The sequence below is a fragment of the Podarcis erhardii genome (assembly GCF_964252035.2).
Source record: "Podarcis erhardii genome assembly, chromosome: 2".
NCBI classification, from domain to species: domain Eukaryota; kingdom Metazoa; phylum Chordata; class Lepidosauria; order Squamata; family Lacertidae; genus Podarcis; species Podarcis erhardii.
Window position 1 is genome coordinate 74,512,455 of NC_138498.1, and position 26,231 is coordinate 74,538,685.

Genomic DNA, 26,231 nt, shown 5'->3' on the forward strand with positions numbered 1-26,231 from the left:
CTTATGGATACTTCCTAAGAGAGTCGCAGTCTGGGAAATAAAAGACTGCAGCCTGAAGCAGTCTGAGAAATAAAAGAGTATAGCAGAGGTAAATCGTGTGGTCATATTGCATGTGTTTTAATGGGCTGGAACCAAAGCCTTCTGAAATCAGTAGACATTCTTATTTCTTTGGTGTGTGCCAACTTCATATCTTGTCTTCATTTTTTGTATCCATTTTCTTTTGTGCTGCTTTTTAAATTTGTGTCCAGATGGATGGCTACAGGAAGATCATGTCTTATGCTGGGGTTCAGTTCTAAGGGTTCCGTGTGTACACAAAAATGTACGTCTGTAACCCGAGGTATGACTGTATACTCAAGCCCTTGGAGCCAAGCCCCTTCTTGAGCATCCCTGGTTTTCCAGAATTTGTGAGAAGAGAGAGCCTTGCTTGGAAAGCACCACAGATATTTTAAAAGGCTCTTTATGTGCCAGGAAAATCTGGTGCAAAAAGAGCTTTCATCTGTCTACTCATTAAGAGATCTTGTATCGGTACTGACAGTACTGTCACTAAAAGCAGAGGGAAAATACCCGGGATAGGATTAAAAAAGGAAAATAAATAAATATTTTGTCATGAGATGTAGTACAGAGGAGTAGCTTTTAATAAGCCTACTATGAAATGAAGCATTATGTAGTGGGAGTGTATTTTAAAAAACAGCCCTCCCCTACTTGGTACCTTCCATACATTTTGGACTACAACTCCCATCAGCCTCAGACCTCTCCACTGTTCTTTGATTGTTGTTGGCCTCAGCAACTCCACATAAAAAAATAATTTTTTGAGCTAAAGCCAATAGGTTGTTGCTGCCACTCTTTAGGTTACAGAGATCACATATTGGTTGGTTTTCACACATATGGAATTGTGTTGGGTTAGCAACACCTTGTGTTGCTGTTAATAAAATTAAACTTGCAATGATTCTCTTTTTAATGGCTCCCAGTATGTTGATATGCTAACTTACCCCCACCCTCTTAGCCCTGGTGTTAATTTCTGGAGCTCTTGCTCTTTGTTTCCTGTTGCCTGTTAGAATTCCCCTTGTGTGGGGCCCCAGTTGAGTTGGAATAGTTATGTAAGGATTTCGTTTTATTCCTGCTCTCTTCCACTAGTTCAAATGGATCGCGGGCTGAGTAAATGATATCAGATGAAAACGGCGTGCAACTTTTGTTGTAGCAGCCACCCCAGAGAGAAGAGACCTCCCAAAACGTACATGGTTTCTTTTTGTTTTACTGACTGTTTTTCAGGAGTAGTGTTGGGTACCTCCTCAAATTTAGCACATATGCTAGTTTCAGTCAATAGTACAGAATAGCTTCTGTGATTGGTCCTCAAGTACTTGCTGGCTTTTTTTTTGTACTCATGGCTTTGAGGACCTGAGCTGGGAAAGAAAATAAGTGCCAGTGCTATATAGACTAAAACCTAGGCATATTTAATTGGTTATGTAAGTGACCCTTCTCAGTCACAGCCAAGTTACAGGATCTATATTCACTGGATGTGCTCAATACAGGTTTGTAGGATAGATTGCTAAGTGCTGTTGATTAGAATATCCGAATACCATGACATTGTTTAGTCTGTTTCCTCTTTTTTCTCTGCTATTTTAGCAAAAGGCACATTTTTGGTGTGATTATGGTATTCCAAGCAGAGATGATAAATTATTTTCATTGACTTCAGGCATTTGGTCTGGGGCTAGAATAGCTCATAGTAGTTGACAGTTTGCCATATTATCTTCTGCTGAAGTTACAGAACCAGCTGTTAAAGAAGGTTGTGTTGCAGTCAGCCGTGTACACTGAGCAAAATGCTCCTTTTGGATGAGTCGCAGCACTTCCCAGGTAAGACATGGAAGTCTCCTTTCCATCTACTACTCCTCTTCCATTGATTTCACAAACAATTCATTGTTTTTAGAAATCGGATGTGTTCCAGTGGTGTTGTGAGAGAGTGGTTGGAATATAATATTTTGTAAAACAATACATTGAGATTCATTATTTATTCAGCAGTCAATAATTTGGTGGAAGTTGAGTGTCTTGATTTGCATGAGAGGCTGACTGTATAATCTTGAACACTGTATAAGGCTATTTACTACTTTTTAAGTCTGAGGATTCTAGTAAAACAACCAATTAACTCTTGTATTTGTTTTGGTAGGATTATTATTTCATATTGCAGCCTCTTTGCACTTGTTGCTTTCCTGAGCAAGGATGTGGCATATTTTGCATGTGTTATTTAATGTGTTTTCTCCCTATCTGAATCTGCATACTTCTGCAGTTCTGAGAGTTCTTACCGGTTCTGTATTTCCTAGGACAGGATAGTGGAAGTGTATGTGCATTATGTATGCACACACTGCACTTCTGACAAACTTTATCGTTCATCCCTGGAATTCTGAGAATTAGGTTTGCCTTCTTACAAATAGGTTATATATGGGAGATGAAAAGTTCTGAAATTCTGTTATGAAAAAGTCTTGTTTGAAACATCTCATTTAGTTGTGTATGCTCACTGGTATTTATTTTGTAACTTTATCAATTGTTCCTGTTTACCTAGTTCAGCCTTTCTTGTTTACCTAGTTTACCTTTCTAGTTCAGAAAACTGATTTCTTCCCAGTAAACTCATAAAAGAGGAGGTAGGCATAAAGTACTTTATTTTTTAAACTCCTCATAGGAGTGATGTTATATGGACTTTATTTTGAAACTGATAAGAGTAATCACGTGTATGTGTATTTTTGCTGGCCTCTGTTTTATCTTTCTATGAATGGTTTAAAAAAGTACAGACAATCCAGTGGCGAGAATGCAACAAATGTCTAACTGGTTTATGGGTCCAAGTGAAAATTGCAAATTTAAATTACAAATTACTATTTAAGAAAGGAATGATACTTTCAGGAGTAAGATATTTTGAGATCAGTCTTGATAAAGGGAATGAAGAACCTCAGGATCTAGGAAATTTATAAATGTTGAAGGCCCATGATTTCTGGGAATGAGAAATTTAATTAGATTGTAAAAAAAGATTAAAACTGGAGCCACTGGAGTACAGTACTAATTACTGCTGTCTCATCTTTGCGTAACATAACAGTCTAACAGACCATGCTGAGCTGCAAGGACTTGACTGAGCATTTTGTTTTGACTCTGTAGTAAGAAGTAACTTTTGATTCTGCGGCTTTATTTTGCTGTCTAGCTGAAAAGTTTATTAGACTAACACACTTTTTTGGAAAAAAATTCATGAGCAAAACCCTGAGCATCCCCTCTAATGCATGTAGAATAATGAGTTTAGTTTTAAACCATCTCTCACGTCCATATATGACACTAAATTTAAACTACAATGGACTTTTAAAAGTATTCATTAATGTAGTGATAAATCAACATGAAAATAGTGCTCTGCACTTAATGATTTACATTGAACCAGCATATGAAAATTATAATCAAAGTATCTAATTTGTCTATGTATTATCACAGTGTAATAAAAATTGTTGCTTCTTTTGACGAGGTCTTCTATTGCCTTATATGACGATACCAGGGGTCAGCAACCTTTTTCAGCCGTGGGCTGGTCCACCATCACTCAGACTATGTGGGGGCCGGACTATATTTTGAAAAATAATAATGAACAAATTCCTATGCCTCACAAATAAACCAGAGATGCATTTTAAATAAAAGCACACATTCTACTCATGTAAAAACACCAGGCAGGCCCCACAAATAAGCTAGAGATGCATTTTAAATAAAAGGACACATTCTACTCATGTAAAAACACTGTGATTCCCGGACCGTCCGCGGGCCAGATTGAGAAGGCGATTGAGCTGTATCCAGCCCCCGGGCCTTAGGTTGCCTACCTCTACAGAGCGCTACCTTACAGAGCGTTTATTAACTCCATTTTATTATGTGAAATCTGCTGTGCAGATAGGCCAGGTAATTTGCACAAATTCGTAAGTCTGGTAGGCTTTGAATTTGACCTCAGCTCTATGTCTGCACTGCTCAATACTTCCAATAAATCTTTCCTCATCACTTGATTTTAATAATCTTTATTGATTAATCAGGTTCACTTTACAGCTTTCATGAAATATAATCTAAGTGTTAACACCACACCTCACTATCTTCTGCTATCAATTTCCTTTTAAAAAGAGGACTACTTGGCTGTGGTGTCTAGTAGTTTGAACACCCACTATATTTTGTGGGATTGCAGTACAGCAGAATAAGGGATATTCATTTAGTTAGCTGGCCTGCACAACAAATCTGGTACCTTGCTTGGGGATTTGCAAATTGTGTTGCAAACTTTTGTTGTTCCACCATGTGGTGAAGTAGTGAATTGTTGCCTTAAATATTTCTTTGCTGGAATCATCCTGAAATTGCAGACTTTAAAGAAACTCACTTGATAAATTAAGAAAAACATTATGTTCCTGATGGAAGCGAGAAAACAGTGCAGAAAAAGACATGAATGCCGTTATGGTGTTCATTTGTTTTTCTCTTGTTGCTTTTTGGAAAAGTAACCCAGGTTGTTTCAAATACTGTTTTTGTTTTGTTTTAAACTTGCACAGTGAAAACCTTGATCTAGGAAAGCATTCATTATTGTTTGGGGGGGGTCTGCTACTTGTTATGTTCATTATCTTCCTCTGAAACTAGCCTTTCTTGCTTAACTTCAGAGGAATTCTCACTGATCTTGAAGCAGAAAACGGCAATTAAGTTAGTTATTTCTTTCCCTCCCTCACTCGCATCCCCTTGGGAAGCAACCTGTAAAGAAAAGAAGAAAGGGGAAAAGAAAGCTTGATCTGGTGTTTTTAATATAAAGTGAGGTGGGGTGGAAGCAAAGTCATGGTTCTTCAAACTTTATGCTGGCTTTGTGGTCTTAAAAGATATCAGTTGGCCATAGTGCCTTAGTTTCTCAAACTGTCAGAAGCGTAAAATGCTAATGATAACATTCAATGATAACATTAACTACAAATATTTCATCAATCACAAAAACCTCCCTGTTTTCATCTGCCTTTGAGGCATTGTTTATCACAACTCTGGCTACAATTGAAAGGTTATGCATGTTATTTGAAGATTGTTCCATACAATAGCATGTTCCAATGTGGTGGCTCCTGTGTCGTTTTTTGTAGCAGCTCAAAGCTTAATTACTGGCTACATTTTTCCACACTGCAAAAACGGCTTACCACATAGAGTAATTTATAGATGCTTACATATGGTGATTGTAACAATATGCGCTGGGCATGGGTACATAACAGAGGGACTTAAGTAGCGTGTCCTGAAAGCGTACCTCCCCACAAAGAAACATTATGTGAATGGTTAACTGCAAAGCTGTAATATTGTAATCTTTGCCCTTAACAAAGGGCAGGATTCACCTAACAGACATATCAGTGAAAACCCTATACGATGACTTCTACTTGCACAATGGGGCTTCCCCCTCTTCCCCCGCTCTGTGCCCCCCTGAATTTTGGGGTTGGGAGAGCCCTCAGAACAGCAAAGGGGAGGGGTGACCATGCCACCTGGCAAGTTGATATGCTTGTGCAGACAGAACATCAAATAAATTGCAGCTTGAATTCCACCTAAAAACTGCAAGTAGTTTAAAGAATAATGCTGGGATTTAGTGATTTCGAAGTCACATTATCCAATTTTTGCCGTGAAAATGGGGCACTTGATAATGGAGGGACTGCTTGATCTTATCTTTCACGCAGCTCTCTCAGTTGTCAAGTGTCAGATTCCTTGGTTTGGGAGCAAAATGTGAGTGTGCAATAGAGGGTCTTTTTTCCATCTTAGTGCTGCACATTTCCAAAGCCACCAAGAGGCCTCTCTTTGCCTTTAACCACCCTGAAAAATCTACTATAAAACAAATACTATGACTTGTAACAACTGCCTACTGAAAATGAAAGCTTATGTAACCATTGCATAATACAAAATACCTCCCCCCTCACAATTCGGTCTCCTTTCTTCAGACCCTGAATATTAGTTGATCTAGAGAAATAATAATAGCATCTGCACTAATGCAGCAAAGGAGGCATCTACAACATGTGGCTACAGGAGCCAGAATATTTCTAGTTTAGGTGCACTATTTTAGCACTTGGAACAAATACTCTATTTGTAGAGGGTAGTAAGCCCCAACTTGAATGCTTGTGACTTCTAATATGAGAGAAGTTGGAAAGTGCTTCAGGCAAAACAGGTCCTTTCATAGCACTTTGCTCTTTTGGGGGGTGGGGGAATTAGCCTGGGTATTTGGAAAACTACCTAACAGCCAGAAAGTACAGTTTCTTATTCTTCCTGTGTATCTGATGAAAGTAATCACTTGTTGAAATTCCCTAGCAGAGAAGGCCTTGAAAAATATTCTAGGTCACTGTGACCCTATCTCTGTTAGTAGAGGAGTGAGATGACTGAAGCAGAAATGTCAGTTTGCAAATTAATTGCTGTAAATTTGAAAGTGGAAATTTCCAGACTTCTGGTATTTAACTGATGACTTAATTACCCAATTCAGACATAAATGTGTGACAGGGTTTTATTTTTTTTTTGGGGGGGGAGAGCTTAGATTTTAGATAGTAGTAGGAAAGGTTGTAGTGTTTTTGTTTCTTTTAGTAGGGTAGCAGAATAATGTCATTTCTCCCCCCCCCCCCATTTATCTCTCTCCTGCCACATGTGGCTTTCAGATCGCTTTGCAAACAAGTAATTAACCACACTGCATTCAACAATATCCCAGAATGTTTGTGCTGTGGCTGAGAATAAAAATTAGTTTTGCAGATTGTTAAACATGTTTCCTACTGCTGAGTCAAAAAGGTGTAGTGCTGGCTAAAAACGATGAAGATAATGTTCTCTTCTGTTGCCCTGGTCCATATTTGTGTATATATGATTAACACTTAGTAAGATCAGCTACCTGGTTTCTTCTTTTGGTTTGTGAGTGCTGTCATTTAGAGACACGTTCATAAAAGCTTATATAAGTGCTCTTTAGTGTTTATGTAATTCAGGCCTCTTTACTGTGTACAGCAGCGAGGCCAGAATAAGAGCTCGTGAGTATTTGGTGCCTTCGTTGGCTTGCATAATCTTGGAGTTAGAAGATAAATTGCCTGTCACTGAGGTTGGCCTTTAGATGTTCCAGATTTTCGGAGTGTATGCTGCTGCTGCTGCTGCTGCTGCTTTTTAAATGTGGGCTTCCTGCATTTTGTTGTTGTTGACTCTTCCCCCACCAACTTACTTTAGCTATTATTTCCCCTTGGATTCATTCTTGGCTAAGTCTTGAAAAATGCACATGCTGCTCCTCTGTGTGGGAATCAGAGTCATAAAAAGTAGCATAAGCAGACAATGTCTCTGACAGTTGTGGAAGCAAGTGGAAGTCTGACAAGAGTGAGAATGAAAATGAGAAGACAATAATTGGCAAAAAGGAAATGGAGTGACAGTGAGATGATAAGTGTAGGCAAAAGCAGTGTACAGTGGTACCTCCGGTTAAGAACTTAATTCGTTCTGGAGGTCTGTTCTTAACCTGAAACTGGTCTTAACCTGAGGTACCACTTTAGCTAATGGGGCCTCCTGCTGCCGCCGCCAAGCAATTTCTGTTCTCATCCTGAAGTAAAGTTCTTAACCCGAGGTACTATTTCTGGGTTAGTGGCATCTGTAACCTGAAGCGTCTGTAACCCAAGGCACCACTGTACTCGTTCTGAATCCTAGAACTCCTTTTCTGTATGAGGGGTTGTTGAGGATGGTGCTCTGATTCCATGTACAGAGGAGTAATACATCTGTCTGGGTCCTATTGCCTTCTATGATACTCAGAAAGAGTAGCTCTGTCAGTGCATTTGGACTTTGTAGGTGTGTCATCTTATGTAATCATTATGTAATTAGTTCTTTGTCAGGCCTTTCCAGAGTGGGAGGGACCTCAAGCTACTGAACTGCCAGAAGGCTTGAGACTGCTCTTTAATTAGCTGGCTTGATAAAAGCTTCAGAGGTTTTCAGATTTGGCACTTCTAGGGTCTGGCACAGGGACGTCTCCCTTCCCATCCTTAGTGAGAGGTGAATTTATCTGATTACTTTGTTTGTGCAGATAGAACCTAGAAGAGTCACACTTGTGTTGTTTTCACATCTTTGGTCAGTAGTGAATTGGGTTTCTCTTTTCTTCTTGTTTTCACAAAGAATTTGTCACTGGAGCAGTTCAAGTTCTCCTAATTTCTAGTCTGCGTTTTGTTCAATACAGGGATTTTCATACATTTGCATATTGCAGAAGATGTTGTAGGAAATGTATTTTTCTCCTTCTGGTAACCCCCAACTTCTTCATTTAATGGTGTAGAGCAATTTTCCTCTGATGGCAGCTTCTTTAAACAACAGTGAGGTGAGCAGCTTCTAGGGAAAGTTCCTTCCACTTCGTGCACACATTTTTATTTTTTGGTTGTGCAGGAGGTTAGAATGCCTTATCTCAGTTGGTGTAATACAGACAACAAAATACCTCTCTATTTGTGCTAATAAATATTCTAAATTCCCTGTTTGGGGCCGGATTCCTCTCACTGTGGAATCCCACACTTGATTGTCTTAAAATGCATGCCATGGTTGTCTCTGCTTTTGCCACTCCTCTTTTTCACTAATTCATATGGGGCACACATCTGAGTTAGGAGTTGAGTTATTATTGATCCCTGTTTAAGACATAGTATGTTACTGCCCCTTATGTGTGTCCATCCAGTACCTTAGGTATTGTGACATGTAGGGGCTGCTGTTTTAAAATAGCTAATGGTATTATAGCCAAAGTGGACTGTGTGAACCATAGACAAGAAATCTGTTACACTCAGTGCTCTACCAGCCTAATTTGTTTTTTGTTGGTATGGATGTGGACAGGTATGTTTTTCAAGTGAGATATTTAAAGCAGTACTGGAAGGTTAGAAAAGAAGTTGAAAACCCTTAGCAGTTTGAGCTGTTGGCTGTGAAATTCATCTCAGGGTGCCCCTGCCAACTGAAGTATGGCAGGTGGATACCAGAGACCTTTTCAACAGCGTCCTCCCAGATATGGAATGACCTCCTCAGAGCATCTTTCCTAGTGCCTGCATAATGGACTTTTCAGCAGGACATGAAGCCCCTTAAAAAATTTCCTAGGCACTTTAATAGGCTTGGCTTTTTTCTTTAGCTCTCATATGTTTTGCTTTTTGCTAGATTTAGTTAGATTTGTACTGAGCCTGGCTTTATTCTATTTATTGTTAGTGCAAGTTTTTATTTATTTTAAAATGGTTTTTAACTTTTCTTGTTAACCTCCCGGAGGGTGTGATTGATTAGGTCTTATACAAGTGATGTAAATAAATAATAAACAAATTTTGAGTTGCAGAGGATTCTGAGACACACTCCAGAGCAGGGGTGGCAACCTCTGGTCCACGGGTCTAATTAGGCCAGGCATAGGTCACCGTTTGGCTGACAATGCCATTTTCCCCAAACCACAACCATCCACCCCCACACCTGATGGAAGGGCAAGTAAGGATATGGCTACAAAGGAACCACCGGGAGCTTGAAGTTGGTTCCCAATTGTTCCTTTGCAAGTGGGACTCACTGACAGCACTGACAGTTCTTTCATTGATAGAGTCTAAAGCATACCTGGAGTTCACCTGGCACTGCTGCCTTGACCAACCAAGGTGCTGCAGGAGGGGCTAGTATTACATGGTTTGGCCTATACAATAGAATGTAGTAGTATAATGTAGGCTGTACCACTTTAAACTACAGTCAGCACTATGTTTAAATGTTCTTCAATATAAATAACTCCTTAGAAGCACAAAACAACTCTCTCTCCCCTCAAGCTTGCAGATAGCACTGAGAGAAATGGCCCATTTCTTGCTGTTCTAGTTGCAAGGAGCTTTGTGTTATTTGTAATGTTTACCTTGAGAAGTTATTTTTGAAAAATTGATTTCCCTGTGCCTGCAATCTGAAGTAGCATTCTGTCATTTCATTCTTCTGGACGTCTGAACCAACCCTTACCCAGGACCTATTTTTAGGCATAAAGCTGAGATAAGTAGTTAAAGATGCACATATGCATCTGACATGTTGCATCTGATCCACTGTCAGGTAGAGGTTACTTTTGCCCTAATAAGCATTCACCCCATAGAGGGCAAAATGATGGAAAAGCAGTATAATGGGAAGGACAAAATGAAAAGTTTAGAAGTTTGTGTGTTTGTAGAAGTTGTGGCTGCCCATTGGTTAGGTTACTATCACAGAAGGCAATTGTTCCCTCATCCCACTCCAGGTGAACAGGAAATTGGTAGTCCATGGGTAGCGGGGTTGCACAGAAGAGAAGAGGTGTGCATGTGAGAAGTAGGTACAGTGGTACCTCGGGTTACAAATGCTTCAGGTTACAGACCCCGCTAACCCAGAAATAGTACCTCGGATTAAGAACTTTGCTTCAGGATGAGAACAGAAATTGTGCGGTGGTGGTAGCGGGAGGCCCCATTAGCTAAAGTGGTACCTCAGGTTAAGAACAGTTTCAGGTTAAGAATGGACCTCCAGAACGAATTAAGTTCTTAATCCGAGGTACCACTGTATAGCCTTTTGTTTTTTATTGCTATTATTTCATCACGGTCGGGAGAAGGGATCAGAACTATCAAGACAAATATTCTACTGGGTCTCAGGGTTTTATCTATTTCTGATTTCTGAAAATACTCATTAAATAAAATATGTGAAGGGAATGTGTGTTAGCTGTAGCTGTCTGCTTCTAATATTGGATTCTTCAGTCCTTCAGAATTCTGCATGAACTATGGCTTTGTTTTTGACTCTGGGGAAGTCATTGGTTTAATGACTCATCCTGCAGAATACGGTCATGTGTGCTGCTATTGCTGCTTCCTGTTGCCCTATTTTATCCAATCTTTTGATCTAGTTATATAATTGTGAATGAAAGGGAAAAGCTATGGGTGTAAAATCACTTTGTATAATATTACCATACTTTTCGACTTAATATTCCAGAGAAATGTTATTTAACATGGGTAGCAGAGTTCTAGTCTGATAACTTCCAAGAAATTAGACTCTCTTCCCAGGACTGGGATTCCTTGGGGTAAATGAGTGCAATCTGTGGGCTTGTTTGTTGTGACATTTCTATTGCCGCATGCTTCCCTAAAGGCGGTGTCTGTACTAGAAAATGTATCAAGTTCAAGGAATGACCTAGCTTTTGCTTCCTCTCTATGTGTTTCTGTGTGTGTGTGTGTGTGTGTGTGTGAGAGAGAGAGAGAGAGAGAGAGAGAGAGAGAGAGAGAGAAAGAGAGAGAGAGAGAAGAGAGGAGAGGAGAGGAGAGGTCAGGTTTGGTTCAGCTGCACTTGTTCCTTGTAGGAATGTAAAATTATAGAGCAAATAGGTGCTGTTTGCACTTAGATCATTTCATTTAAAATGCTTTGCCATGATATGAAGGGGTTTTGAGTCCTTAGGTACGATCTGAGAGTCCAAAGCAACCAGCTTTTTGGCTTATGAAACAGATTTTCAGCATGCAGTGAGCCCTTGACAAATGCAGCTCCACTTTGTCCTGCTATTTTAACACATGACAGTTGTCCACATGTGACCATTCAAATGTAACATTTATGGAAGTGGAGCTGCTTCCACATAGTTTAAGGGTGAGGAACTTTTCTGTCCACACCTTAGTCTCCCCAAACCCTGGCAGGCCCGAATTGGCAGGTGGGTGGTCAGTCACTTGATGTCATAGTGACACCTGCTCCTTAAACTCACATTCTTTTGTGTGTTGACTTCCATGCAGCTTGTTAAACCTCTGAAAACTGGAGTGTTAAAGAGTAATGCAAGGCTGCTTGGAAAGGGGCTTTCAAGGGGCTGTTCTTTGAACCTCTGGTTCCATTCAGGAAACTGCTTCCTATTCCTTGAAGAAGCCTCTCTCCTATGGCCCATCAGCTGATAGATGGATGGGAGCAAGCCTTGCTCCAGCAAAGGAACAAATTGGGAGCTCACTTTAACCTCTGATTGTTCCTTTGAAGTCCCGCCCTATTTAGCACCTGACACATGATGTTGCGTGGCTTCCCAGAAATGGCTTAGCAGGCCATGCTTGACCCACAGAGGTTCCCCACTCCTAACATAGTTCAACTCCACACCATTCCAGCAGTATGTGTTTATAAAATAAAGAAAAAGGAAGAAAAAAACCTCAGCAGGCAGGATATCATGGTTATTTAAGAGGTAACTGTGGCATAGTAATCACGTCAGTTCCCATGTGCAGTGTGTGTGTATTTATATACATACAAACAACACACACACGCATAGGTACATATGTATCATTTTGCTCAAGTAGCATTGGACCATGTGGAAGCTGTCAGAAATGTCTAACCTATTGCCAGAACTCAATTTCTTTTGTGAGTGAGGGTGTCTACAAAATAAGTTTGGAAACTTGGGGTTTTCAGCATCTTAAGGACTGATAAAGATCAAGAAGTTACTTGACTTCTTGGTTTGAATTAGCACATGTGGAAGGAAAGAAAGAAAGAGAAAGAAAGAAAGAAAGAAAGAAAGAAAGAAAGAAATAGTTGATTTTGTACAACTTACTCTAACTTTCTTTGTTTCAGACCAGTCCCATGAAGCGGTGTTTGGCAGTGATCATCTTCAACATGGTGAAGATGGGGAATGGCAACGCTCTACTTCAACTACCTCATCTCAGAGTGAACAGGCAGAGAAACTGTTGCAGAATCAGCACAAGAGCCTGGCCTCTGAGGACACCAAAAAGAAGAGGGCTCAGAAACCTTCTCACATGAGGAGGAACATAAGGTGAACAGCATTTTTAAAAAATGTGTACAGGATTTAAGTATCGTAATAATTAACAGATTGTCATTATCAGTGTTGTTTATTACTGTCCCTTGAACCCAATTTAGGATGGTGTGTTCAAGAGCTGTAGACATATGCTAAAATGGAAATGAAATGATACTACTGAAGGGGAAGATCGCAGGTTTGGTGGTTATTACAAGGAAAATATTGAAAGGCAAATTTAGAAGGCATATAAATAAAGTGATCATTGATGGTTGATTCCTTGAGACTGTTCTTGCAGAATCCCATGAAAGAGTGGCATAATCTGATGCTCTTTCTTTTGAACCAACAGCACTTTTGGAGCTTTAATTAGTATTACATGCTTTTAAAAATTATTTTGAGATTCTTTTTTTCTGGCAGGTGTGTTATCCACAGCAATATACAGTGGTACCTTGGTTCCCATTCCCAAACTTAATCCGTTCCAGAAGTCTGTTCCAAAACCAAAGCGTTCTAAAACGAAGGTGTGCTTTCCCATAGAAAGTAATGCAAAATGGATTAATCCATTCCAGACCTTTAAAAACAACCCCTAAAACAGCAATTTAACATGAATTTTACTATCTAACCATTGATTCATAAAATGAAAGCAATAATCAATGTACTGTACTATAAAATAAATAAGACAGTATGTAAGAGGATAAAAATTTTAAAAAAATTCTTCTTACATGCACTGATGATAGTCATTGTTTGGATGGGGGTGCTTTTATCCATTTCTGCAGTCATACATACAATCAATCAATCAATCAATCAGTAGCTGCACTGTGTTTCCCACAGTCACAAAAACAAGTCCCAAGCCACAGTCACAAGTCAGTCCCATAAAACAAAGAACAAGTCACTGTCAAAAAAACGAAAAAGCCACACAAACAAAAACGCAAACAAATAGCAAAAACAAAAGCTCCAAATATCACCTCTGTGTTGCCTGGGTGCTTGACACTCAACAGCCAACAGACTCAACAGGAAGCCTCTGATTAGAAGCAGAACATGTTCCGCTTCCAAGGCAAAGTTCACAAACCAGAACACCTACTTCCGGGTTTGCAGTGTTCTATTTCCAAGTTGTTCATAAACTAAGCTGTTCTAAAACCAAGTACCAATGTAATAATCTTGATAGTAGAGAGCATTAGGACTGTGGCCCATATCTGGCAACACCAAAATTTCCCTCTGCCTTTTCTTCTGGAATGACAAGCTCATAGATGAGTTACCAGGCCAGCAAAAGTATGTAGCTATATATACCAGTTACACCACATAGGTCCTAAGCTACTTCTCTCTGTTTCAGATAACTTTATTTATAGCAAAGGGATCTCCCCCCTCCCTGTTTAGCAGTGTGCCCCCTGTGAAGCCATGCCATACTTCAAATGTCAAACCACTTGGGGTATTTATATTAGCCTTTTATTTTTAAAACAAAATGTTTTCTACCTCCTTGCAACTTGAAGACATGTGAATGTGACCCATTTCCTGTATATTCTAACTTGCATGCATACTTTGCTTCAAGCTGCTGTAGTACAGCACATACTTACCAGCAACTTATTTCCCCCAACCTTTCAATTAAAACTTTCAGAATCAGATATATTAATCTCTTCAATGCAAGCCCCTTCCTAGTATAAAATTAAACACTTGCCCTGCAGCTGTAAGTGAATTGTCTCTATTGAAATAGAAACACCTGTGGTGTTCTTGGGCCTTCCTGTAACTTTCCTTCTGAAAAAGTTGTGCACCAGTTGTTGTTTTTAATTCCAGTTGGCAAAACGAAGCTAACAGAAGCTGCATAGAGAAACTTTGTTTTGGAGTAATATGTTCTCTGTTTGTGCATTCAGGAAGCTACTGCGGGAGGACCAGTTGGAAGCTGTGACAAAAGCAGCCCAGCAGGAGGAGTTGGAAAGAAGGAAGCGACTTGAGCAGCAAAGGAAGGAGTACCAAGCCAGCATCCCCACAGTACCCTTAGAGTTTCTCCCAGGTAAAGAGTGATGATGGTGACTACTTCTGAACCAAAAACCTACCTGAGGACAAGTACTATCTTCAGTCCTCCCCCCAAGCTAAACTTGCTAAACTTCCAAAGAAGGCTTAGATAAACTCTTTGCATATATCTCACCTTCCTTCCTTCCAAGGCAATTACAGTGTGACATACATGGTTTCTACCCCCCTCCCTTTATCCTCACCCTGTGAACATAGGCTTGGCTGGCCTTCGAACACCCATTGTGCTTGATGGCTGAATTTGAATCTAAGTCACCTTAGTCCTAGGGATGCGGGTGGCGTTGTGGTCTAAACCACTGAGCCTCTTGGGCTTGCCGATTGGAAGGTCGGCAGTTTGAAACCCTGCGATGGGGTGAGCTCCCGTTGCTCCGTCCCAGTTTTGCCAACCTAGCAGTTTGAAAGCATGCTAGTGCAAGTAGATAAATAGGTACTGCATTTCTGTGCTCTCTGGCTTCCGTCACGGTGTTCCATTGTGCCAGAAGCAGTTTCGTCATGCTGGCCACGTGACCCGGAAAGCTGTCTGTGGACTAATATTGGCTCCCTCAGCCTTGACCCCATAGTCAAGTTTGACTGGACTTAACCGTCCAGGGGTCCTTTATCTTTTTACCTTTTTTACTTTGATATTTTAACCCCTACACAAGTACCGTGGGAATGGCTGCAGTACATCATTCCTTGTGGTTTCTTAGCGTGGTTGTATACCTGTCAAATGTTATACAACTATTTTTCATGTTAAGTAAGGCTTACTGTTAATAAAAGATGGGCTAATTACCATCATCTTTAATGTAAGTGAATTTGTAATCTCTGGTCAACGTAATGACCTGTGGTACCATCTAATGCAGAGCTATTCAGAGTGAGTTCAGGTTATGCTGAGAAGAAGGAAAGAGTGGTAAAGTAATTAACATTCTTCTTTTGTTTACTACTTCTTAAGATTTTAGCAGTTGAAAGATAAGAGGCTTCTTATGCAATTGCCTGTTCTTGTTCTTAAATAACGGCTTAATGTTGTTTTTAAGGCCACAGTATTTTGCACACTTACCTGGGAGTAAGCACCATAGAATATTTTGAGTAAACATACTTAGAATTTTACCTTTTAAAAAAGGTTTTCTGGAATTGCAGAAAAACATTTTATTCGGGTTTTTTTGTTAAACAACAATATTAAGTGATCTACCTATAAGTTAAACAAAGCAGTGTTAATTTCAGAACAAATTTGTATATCAGATCTAATTTGGGTAAGCAAAAAACAAACAAACAGTTAAGTCAGTAGTGTTTAGGTAAGTAAATGAGGTGGGTGTTTTTTGTTTCATTTCCTCACTCTGGGTTGTTTAGCATTATTTATTATTGTTTACTGTTTTGGTTTAGAGGAGATTGCTTTAAGAACTGCAGAGGTTGCTCAGCTTTCCCCTCAAGTATTATCTGAAGACGTCATCTGCTTAGACAGCACCAGCAGTGGCAGTGAGGATGACTCCAAAGGAAGACTCCATAGCATTAAAGATGGTAAGAACAGATAGTAATCACTTGACATTCTACAACAGTTTCGTATCCCCTGTCTCCATGCAGCCCCAGCCCCACCTCTAATGCTGTTCCAGAAAGTCTCCCAGCCCTCTAAAAAGCTGGGGGGGGGGTGTGAGGACACTGAGAAGGGGGAATTGGTGAATATCCCTCATCCCCTCCAGCAGAGCTCTCTGTAAATAGAGTGCCACCCATGGGTAGTTTCAATCCAGACTGGTTTATAGATGAATATATTTAATATATTATAGAGTTGATAGTTGCATAATGTATGAAGGTCCATATTTATTTGCATAAGCCACTAGTTATTGCAATTTGTGTACAAAAATGCAAACATGAACACAATTTAACAGGTAAAATTTCCATAGTAAATTTAAAAGCACCAGCCATTGCAATTTGTTTATAAAGTACAAATATATATAAATACAAATGAAACAGGTACGATTTCTAAACAAAATTAAAATTAAAAATCATACAGCTGAAAACTGCACAGTTGTGGCCCTTATCTTCATGTCATTAGATAGAATTTTTGCTGTCACTAGCTTACCTTGATTTGCAAGGAAAAACCAGCTGAATCTCAGCTGAATGCCTCAGTTGAGATAATAGTGCTGGGGTAATTAATTCTTTACATATGTCCCTCTATGAAGAGCAAAACAACAGTGCATGGGCCGCTGTTTCTGTACTACCATCACCACATGAACATGCAGTTATGGAAGGAAGTTCTCTTAAAGCAACCATCAAATACTGCTGAAAGTAGCACATTTAGTCATGCACTCAAGAAAGGTCTATGTCAGGCTTCCTCAGCCTCGGCCCTCCAGATGTTTTTGGCCTACAACTCCCATGATCCCTAGCTAGCAGGACCAGTGGTCAGGGATGATGGGAATTGTAGTCTCAAAACATCTGGAGGGCCAAGGTTGAGGAAGCCTGGTCTATATTTTAGAATCACTAGATCCTGTAGATAAACCACCATTGTATCGGAAGCTAGTTGAAAAACAGTCATACCAGGGACATAGTTTTCTCATTGCAGGCAAATTGTTCCATTCAGTATCAAACTGGCATTGCCTCAATAGGTCTTTTGCTTTTTTGAAACCTAAACTTGGTTGTTGTGAATAACCAAGAAAGCATAACCTTAAATTGATGTCTTTCATCGAACTGCTTTTGTGTGAATCAAGTGGGAAGCAATCCAGTAGGGGTGAAATTAAACAAGAGCCAAAAGTCAAAGATTCTGATCCAGGCCTGTGTGGCAGTAGAGAGGAGACCAACTTCAAATTGCACAGCACCACAATATATCAATGAATAGATTGACTTGTAGATGGATATCTATTTCTGATTTTTGCATCTGTAAAATCACTGACATGAAAATTACACTTTGTCTTTTACTTGATCTCTCCACGTACTCTGCAATTATTTCATGAAAGCAGTGCTCATTTTCTTTCTTTTTTCTCATTTCTCTCACTCTCTAGTTGAAAGTAGAGCAAAATGAAAGAATTGCAAGATAGTTTAATATTCAGTTATTGGGTATGCCTGCACTAAGTTTGTTAGCATGATTAGTTACATTTTTTAAACCTTCATAATTTATTACTTTGCTTAGTTTTCTATTCTAGAGAGAAGAGGAAATGAAGGCACAGGAATAGATAGTTCAATATGAACATTACAAATGCGATAAAAATACGATGGAGGTGCTAATCTCCCACGTCTGGTTGTCTTACAGAAGTGATAGAATTAAGTTCAGGAGAAGATGAATCCCTTCAGATTGTAGACAGCAGTGACTCTGGCAATGAAGGGGATGAAGATGCTTCTGAAGAGAGCAGTGGCGCTCACGTGAACGATGCTCTAAACCAGTTAGATGCTTCAGGACAAGTAATTGTCAACATCAACCACCCACCAAATGAAGAAGACATTTACCTGGCTCCTCAACTTGCACGAGCAGTAAAACCACACCAGGTACTGGAGATCTTCAGTCTGGACATTAAAAGGACTTCAGCAACTTTCTTTTCAGAAGCTGTACTTTGGTGTAACATGCCCTGATAAATCTCAGCCCTTGTAGTGTTGCATATGTATGTGACGAAATGCATATACAGCCTAGCAGTTTGTTGCATTCCCACCCATAATCTCTTTGACATTGTTTGTTACTCTTTCTAGATTGGTGGTATCCGCTTCCTGTATGATAATCTGGTGGAATCCTTGGAAAGATTTAAAACCAGCAGTGGGTTTGGCTGTATCTTAGCTCATAGCATGGGGCTGGGCAAGACCCTCCAGGTCATCTCTTTTTTGGATGTACTTTTCCGGCACATTGAGGCGAAGACTGTCTTGGCCATTGTACCCGTAAGTAGATTGGGCAGAAGACTGTGTTGGTTCTGTTTGTGTGGGTGTTGGAGGGAAGAGGAAGGGCCTTTCAAAACTGAGAGCAAGCTCTGATGTCTCTTGGCTTCCATTTCCCACCACTTAATTATACCCATTTTAGGATTACATAGAGAGGCTCAGTTCTTGCACTGAGGAGCAGATGCAGGAGGTACTATGTGGTCTTCCTTAGCTGTCTCCTCCCCCTTTACCGCCAAAACTCACTCACTCACTCACTCACTCTCTCTCTCTCTCTCTTACACACACACACACTCTTACTTGAGAAGACTTGTATTTGTTACATCCTTTAAAAACCAGTTGAGTGTTACATGTGAATAAATACTTGCATGAACTTGAACCTGAAAAGCTGGTTTTGTCCTTGAATGCTCAGTGTTCTGTGGTCTTAGCTTCAGAATCCTTACTGGTGTGTCTCATACTTCCCATCACCCTCTTTTCTTACAGGTAAACACTCTTCAAAACTGGCTAGCAGAGTTCAACATGTGGCTTCCAGCACCAGAAGCCCTCCCTGCTGACTATGATCCAAAAGAGATTCAGCCTCGTACCTTCAAAGTCCATATCTTGAATGATGAACACAAGTAAGTGCAATTAATACCCTTGCACAGGTGTTGTGTAGAGCTGTTGCTGCTGTTTATACCCTGCCTTTTGACCCTTGAAGGTCCTCAAAGCAGCTTGTATAAGTGAACAAAACTGCTTAAATAAACCTTCGTATGCAAAATGGCTGATAAAAATTAATGTAACAGTAAATATAACAGGTAAAATCAGAAAAGCACCTTTCATTAAACCATCACCATAGGGCTTATAGGCACATTATTTTAGTTACCATAATGTATATTTCACTTGATTGTAGTAAAACCTCTAAGCAGCTTACAAGGAAATTTTTAATTATCAATAGCAAAGTTAAAAATAAGTAATTAAAACCATTTAAAAGATGATGAAATTTAATATTGGACTAAAAAGCAATTAAAACACATCAACACCTGTGTGTTCAGATAGGCATTTCTAAAAAAAATGTTTTAAGCAGGCACTGAAAAGAGTACAGTGAAGGTGCCTGTCTGAAGTCAGTAGACGGGGAGTTACAAAACGTAGGTGCCACACATTACAGGGGACCCTCTGGATACGTAACTTTCAGGTTATGAATGCAGCAAACCTGGAAGTGTATTCTTCCGGGTTTTGCCACGCTCGTATTGGTACGTTTTATTTTGTTTTTCTCTACAGGACCACAGCAGCTCGTGCCAAAGTGGTAACTGATTGGGTGACTGATGGTGGTGTGTTGCTGATGGGTTATGAGATGTATCGTCTCCTTTCATTGAAGAAATCCTTTGCCACAGGCAGAAGGAAAAAAAGCAAAAAGCAGACTGGCCCTGTCATTATAGATTTGGATGAAGAGGATCGTCAGCAGGAGCTTTTAAAAGGTTCAGAGGCTTTTGTCTTTTTAAAACTCTTAATTTTACTTCCATTTTAAGAGATGCAATCCTTAGGTAGTTATTTTTACTAAAATGTGGACACAGGAAAATTACTAACCAAAAATTGTTTAGAAACAGAGGCCCTATTATATTTATCTCTAACATGGATTGAATGGACATGTGTTCTGTGAAGTCTCACTGGAAATTTTAAACAAGAGCCGTGGTAATCATCGCCTAAGCCACTGAAGAAGGTTTCAGTGTCCTTCTGTCACCAGTGTCCTCGGTCAGATTGGAATGGCTATCACTACAATCCATTCATGTTTTCTGACCTATACATTTTCCTTTGCTGGATTTTTCACTTTTTTTTTTTTTTTTTTGGCATTAAATCAAGAATTGTGAACAACAGCTTCCTGTGTTGCTTTTTTTCATTCAGGAATCGAGAAAGCTTTGTCCCGCCCTGGGCCAGATGTGGTCATCTGTGATGAGGGACATCGGATAAAGAATTGCCATGCTAGCACCTCTCAGGCCTTGAAGAGCATCCGATCTCGGCGACGGGTGGTACTCACTGGCTACCCTCTGCAGAACAACCTAATTGAGTATTGGTGTATGGTGGACTTTGTCCGTCCTGACTTTCTTGGTACCCGGCAGGAGTTCAGTAACATGTTTGAGCGCCCCATCCTGAATGGACAGTGTATCGATAGCACCCCTCAGGATGTTCGCCTCATGAGGTATCGCAGTCACGTCCTGCACAGCCTGCTGGAGGGCTTTGTACAAAGGTGAGGCCACATCAGATTGCCAGCACCTTAGGTTTCCCCCCAACAATTCTTTTGAACTTTGTGCTGAGCCACATTGCTGAGTACTGCGAGTCAGTTCAGTAAATTGGACTTTTGGATCTGAAAACAGAAACCTATCATGATCAGCTAAAGAGTTTAGGGAAGCTTTTAATGTTTAATAGATTATTGTATTTTAAATTCTGTTGGAAGCTGCCCAGATGGGCAGGGTAGAAATTATGATGATGATGATGATGATGATGATGATGATGATGATGATGTCTGCTGGGTCAGAACCTACCATCATCAGAGAAATGATGCTACGTCAGAGTTAGAAACGAATTATTTTGAAGGTTGACCATTGTTTCTTGAGTTGGTATTTTGTCAAATTGTTGAATTTCATTTGTGAGTTGAGACATGATTCTTGAGGTTTCCACTTTTAAGTTTTATGTAATGAGGTGCAATGTGCCACACAGGGAAGGCTGCTCCAGCAATCTCATTTTGATGTACATGCTATTAAATCTTGGTGCAATGTTGTGAATAGCAGCCTGCTTGTGTAACACTTTCCATCCAAGCCTATGAACGTAATTTGCAAAGATCTGACAGCTGCAAGTTCAGTTTGAGTTGTATATTACTATAGATTAAATATTTACTCAAATTTCCAATTGGGAAGTTATACTTCCTTGGTAACAAACCCAGAGGCACGGCTCAAATCTTGCAGTGGCCTAAGAAAAACAATTGTCCACTTCCATCAATGAGCTTAAACAACAAAGCATCTTGTGGTTCCCTAGAGAAGTACAAATTTATTATGGCATAAGCTTTTATGGCTTACAGTCTATTGCATCCGATGCAGTTGTAGTCCATGAATGCTCATTTCAGGGGGGCCTAACCCTTTTTGAGCAGAGGATTGACCCATGCTGCATGTCAAAATGGATGTGACCAAAGAGTAAAAGTGGCAATGGTGAATAATAATAAAGATTTTTTTAAAAATAACATTTTTGTTTGTGAGGGTGTGTGTCAACACCCCTTTTTTGCATTATAGAATCACAGCAGGGAACTTGCTGGAATGTTCAGCATTTTTTTAAAATTAGAAATTGTGGCGGGAGCTTGAAGGGACACAAATGACCTTTTGGCAGCAGTACATCACAACAGGGGACCTATGGGAGTAATCATAATTATAATATAATATAATATAATATAATATAATATAATATAATATAATATAATATAATATAATATAATATAATATAATATAATATAATATAATATATAATATGTTTAAACACATTTCAAAGTAATTCTTATTTTTTAAAAAGTGGAGGGGACTTCTGGCATCATGACATCGCAGTAAGAAATACATAGGAACAGGCAATATTTTTTAAAAAGCTAATTAAAACATTTTCTTAAAATGACAAATTTGGGAGGGCACTTAGGCCCACAGAGAAGCTTTTTGGGAGGAGGGTGGCAGGTACAGTGCCTAGGCTAGGAACCCCCAGCTTCTACCATGATGAATTTTGACTCTAAATAACCTAAGAAAGGTCCTGCTGGATCAGGCCAGTGGCCCGTCTAGTGCAGCACCCTGTTCTCACAGTGGCCAACCAGACACCTGTGGGAAACCAGGGAGCAGAACCTGAGCGCAACAGTGCTTTTCTCCACTTGCGATTCCCAGTCACTGGTACTCAGAGGCATATTATCTCCCAGCAGTGGAAGTACAGCATTGTGGCAAGTAGAGACTTAACATGGGTAACCCCCCTGGAAATTACAAGTATGTTTCTCATGCTTGAGATCCTGTCATTATCATTAATAAATCACACACAAAGTTAGGTGATCTGTGCTTTCCCTCCTCAGCAGCATAACAGGAAAGTCACATTTTGTCCTTAGGTTCACTGCAGAGATTCCAGTCTGAGCACTCCCTCTCCTGACCTTCTTTTTCTTGCCTGATTTTGTAGGCGAGGGCACAATGTCCTGAAAGTTCAGCTTCCCTACAAGGAAGAGCATGTCATCTTAGTGCGTTTGTCAAAGATCCAGCGGGCTCTTTACACTGAGTTCATGAACCGGTTTCGTGATGCAGGCAACAGTGGCTGGCTGGGACTGAATCCACTCAAGGCTTTCTGTGTCTGTTGTAAGGTATGTCTAAATAGGAAAGAGACAGATGGTTTGTGTGGAGTCCATGGAAAGGGCAGGAAATCCATACAGATCTATTGGTGTTCTATAGCATTGTGGTGATACTGAATAGCACAGCTGTCCTCTTTTAAGACCAAGCTCTTACTGGGAAGTACGGAACATTTCCTGAGTGAGAATGATTTGTGTTACGGTGGTTTGGCTTGAAGTATCTTAATTATAGTTCTTTGTCTGACCACAGACTAATTAGTAGCGTGAGAAGATGTTTGACACACTTCCTTTTGAGAAGCTCAGTGGTCAAGCATCTTGCTTTGCAAGCAGAAGATCCCGGGCTGCAATCCCTTTGGTGGCACGGACTTTTCGTGGAATTGCTGTTTCCCATTCTCAGCCCCTTGATTAGAGCCACATATGGCTAGAAATAAAGTAAATAGTCACCACCTAGACATTAATAAATGGAATTTCTGAAGTATTTTAGGCTAAATAGTTGCAAAGTAACCTGCCATCTCCTTTCAGATCTGGAATCACCCTGACGTGCTATATGAAGCATTACAAAAAGAGAATTTGGCCAATGAGCAGGACCTGGATGTGGATGACCTTGGCACGGCCGGTACCAATTCACGCTGCCAGTCACAGGGCATGAAAGTCAAAACGGAGAACAATGCTTTGGCATCACCAATTGGGGAAGCGACCAACAGCAAATACATTCAGGGCATTGGCTTCAATCCATTTCAGGAAAGAGCCAATCAGGTTGTAACATATGAGTGGGTGAGTACCAGCATCAAAACTTCCAATGTGACTGATTCCTCCCTCCCTTCCTTTTCCTCAAGCATAAAGAAGATTCTTAGGTTGGGACAGGCTTTTTTAGGATACTGCGCACTGTTTGGTTCTGGTAATTTTGCCAATGTTTCCTGGAATAATCTGCCAATGTGCTGCTTCTCAAATGCTTAATCCAATCCAATATGTACTTGGATTTGAAATCATACATAACAGTATACATGCGTCTGTCTGTCTCTGCTGTGAGTCACCACTTTAGTTGGGGTATCTCATGCTAATAATCCCCAGGTATGAAAGACAGGGTGGATATTAAATTATCTGTCAAGGGATCAATTATTATGTTTTGCCTCTTTTTGAATGACTTGTGACATAATGTTGTGTGAAAGATTTGTTTCTGAATAAAAAGTGTGTTTTTCACATGTCTTTTAGGAAGTTAGGGAGTATTAAGTAGTGAATTGGTGAACTGGGATACAGCAGCAAACTCTGTTCACGATGGTACTGAATGTTCCCATTTTACCCACAGGCGAAAGACATCCTTTGTGATTACCAGACAGGAGTTTTGCAAAATTCACCTAAGATGGTGTTGCTGTTTCATCTTGTGGACGAGAGTGTGAAACTTGGAGACAAATTATTAGTCTTCAGGTACGGGGCAATTACAGTACTTTAGATCTTGTTCCTGCTGTAGAGTCTTGCTAAATGTGACTAAATACTATTGACTCCAGTCCAGCTGTTTATAAAAAAACAGACCTTAAAGCAGGTTTCTCAGTAATCCTGGGCAACAAAGTCCGCAGCCACGAAATTAAAAGACGCCTGCTCCTTGGGAGAAAGGCGATGGCAAACCTAGACGACATCTTAAAAAGCAGAGACATCACCTTGCCAACAAAGGTCCGTATTGTAAAAGCCATGGTTTTCCCAGTAGTGATGTATGGAAGCGAGAGCTGGACCATAAAGAAGGCTGATCGCTGAAGAATTGATGCTTTTGAATTATGGTGCTGGAGGAGACTCTTGAGAGTCCCATGGACTGCAAGAAGATCAAATGTATCCATTCTTAAGGAAATCAGCCCTGAGTGCTCACTGGAAGGACAGAGCTTGAAGCTGAGGCTCCAATACTTTGGCCACCTCATGAGAAGAGAAGACTCACTGGAAAAGACCCTGATGTTGGGAAAGATTGAGGGCACAAGAAGAAGGGGACGACAGAGGATGAGATGGTTAGACAGTGTTCTCGAAGCTACAAACATGAGTCTGACCAAACTGCGGGAGGCAGTGGAAGACAGGAGTGCCTGGCATGCTCTGGTCCATGGGGTCACGAAGAGTCGGACACGACTAAACGACTAAACAACAACAACAATGTTTTCTTCACAATTTCATGGCGGCCAGTGAAGAACGCTTACAGCCCCCTGGCCATTCTGGGGCCTAGGAAAGTGACCACATTACTGCTGTCCTTTAAAGAGCTATGCTGGTTGTCACTTGGTTTTGAGGCATAATTCGATGTGCTGATGTTAACATTTACATCCCTAAATCACCTATGCCTAGTTATTTGTTAGAAACACTATTCTCATATGTTCCTCCCAGTGTTCCGAGGGGGCCCTATTGCAAAAGCTCTTGATGTCTGAAGTATAATGGGCCTTCTCAGTTGTGGCATCCCATCCATCCCATCCTTTATCCAGGGATTCCTGCTTTTTTATGTTTTTCATAAAATGATGAAGCTTCTCTTCTGAAGTTCAACAAGCTTGTTAGATTTCGGGTATTAAGATTTAGATTCGAGTATGTTTTGGTCGTTCTGCAGGATAATTGTAATACTGATTTTATTGTAAGCTGCCTTTGACCAAAAAGAGAAGTATTTAATGTAAATCTGCTTTTTGATATGGCAAATCCACGGGGTTGGGTCCAGGCTCACTTATTCCTAGAGATGACTCCCTTGAACTTGTTAGCCAACTATGGCTGCAGTCCTAACCCCACTTGCCCTTGGAATAAGTCCCTGCAGTATTCAGCAGAACTTATTTCTGAGTAGACCTTGTTAGGATTGTGCTAAAAGTCTGAATCCATCCATTGTTTGTTCTCTTCTCTGTTGATAGCATAACATTTTCTATTTTCTTCATTCTTTCAAATATATTTTAAAAATAAGAAGCCTTGGATTCCTGCCTGTGCCTCATGCATGTGTTGCAGATGAGAAGTGTGCTAAATTATGTGAAATAGAACATTGTGTATTGTAAGGTGCCAGTGCAGACTAGCTTTTGCACTTGTAAATAGGATCTCCTTTTTTCTATTCAAATTATACTGTGGATTTTTAAAAATCTTTCATTTGCTCTTCTGAGTGGAGTTCTTTGTCTCTTGCAGCCAAAGCCTTTCCACGTTGTCTGTCATTGAGGATTTCTTGGCAAAGAGACCAGTGCCTTCTCTCCCAGGCTTGGAATCACAAGGAATCCATAATTGGGTCCGAAATGTGAATTATTATCGTAAGTACAGCGTGTCCTTCCATCATCTGGAGTACTAATTGTTTACAGCTGGGCTGATCTTCCTGAAAATGTATCCATTTTCTCTAGTTTGTCTGCAACCTTTTCTGTTGTTTCCCATGGAGATGTGCATGGATCCACCTTTATTTTCAGCCGAACTGCTTTC

General features: G+C 40.2%; 1 protein-coding gene across 7 annotated transcripts in view; it reads left to right on the plus strand.

Annotated features, from left to right (window-relative positions):
* RAD54L2 (RAD54 like 2) overlaps positions 1-26,231 on the plus strand; it is a 73,455-nt gene that overhangs the window by 36,076 nt on the left and 11,148 nt on the right. For 5 of the 7 annotated variants that reach the window (XM_081850463.1, XM_081850462.1, XM_081850467.1 and 2 more), the window contains exons 3-14: positions 12,484-12,682; positions 14,524-14,663; positions 16,037-16,171; positions 17,895-18,127; positions 18,326-18,508; positions 18,986-19,119; positions 19,760-19,956; positions 20,381-20,723; positions 22,667-22,844; positions 23,352-23,603; positions 24,136-24,254; positions 25,950-26,068. In XM_081850463.1, the coding sequence (XP_081706589.1) occupies positions 12,484-12,682; positions 14,524-14,663; positions 16,037-16,171; positions 17,895-18,127; positions 18,326-18,508; positions 18,986-19,119; positions 19,760-19,956; positions 20,381-20,723; positions 22,667-22,844; positions 23,352-23,603; positions 24,136-24,254; positions 25,950-26,068 (2,232 nt within the window). Of the gene's footprint in view, positions 1-1,134; positions 1,232-1,511; positions 1,530-1,759; positions 1,852-12,483; positions 12,683-14,523; positions 14,664-16,036; positions 16,172-17,894; positions 18,128-18,325; positions 18,509-18,985; positions 19,120-19,759; positions 19,957-20,380; positions 20,724-22,666; positions 22,845-23,351; positions 23,604-24,135; positions 24,255-25,949; positions 26,069-26,231 lie in introns of those variants that run through there. The other 2 variants (XM_081850464.1, XM_081850465.1) reach the window with 2 other exon arrangements.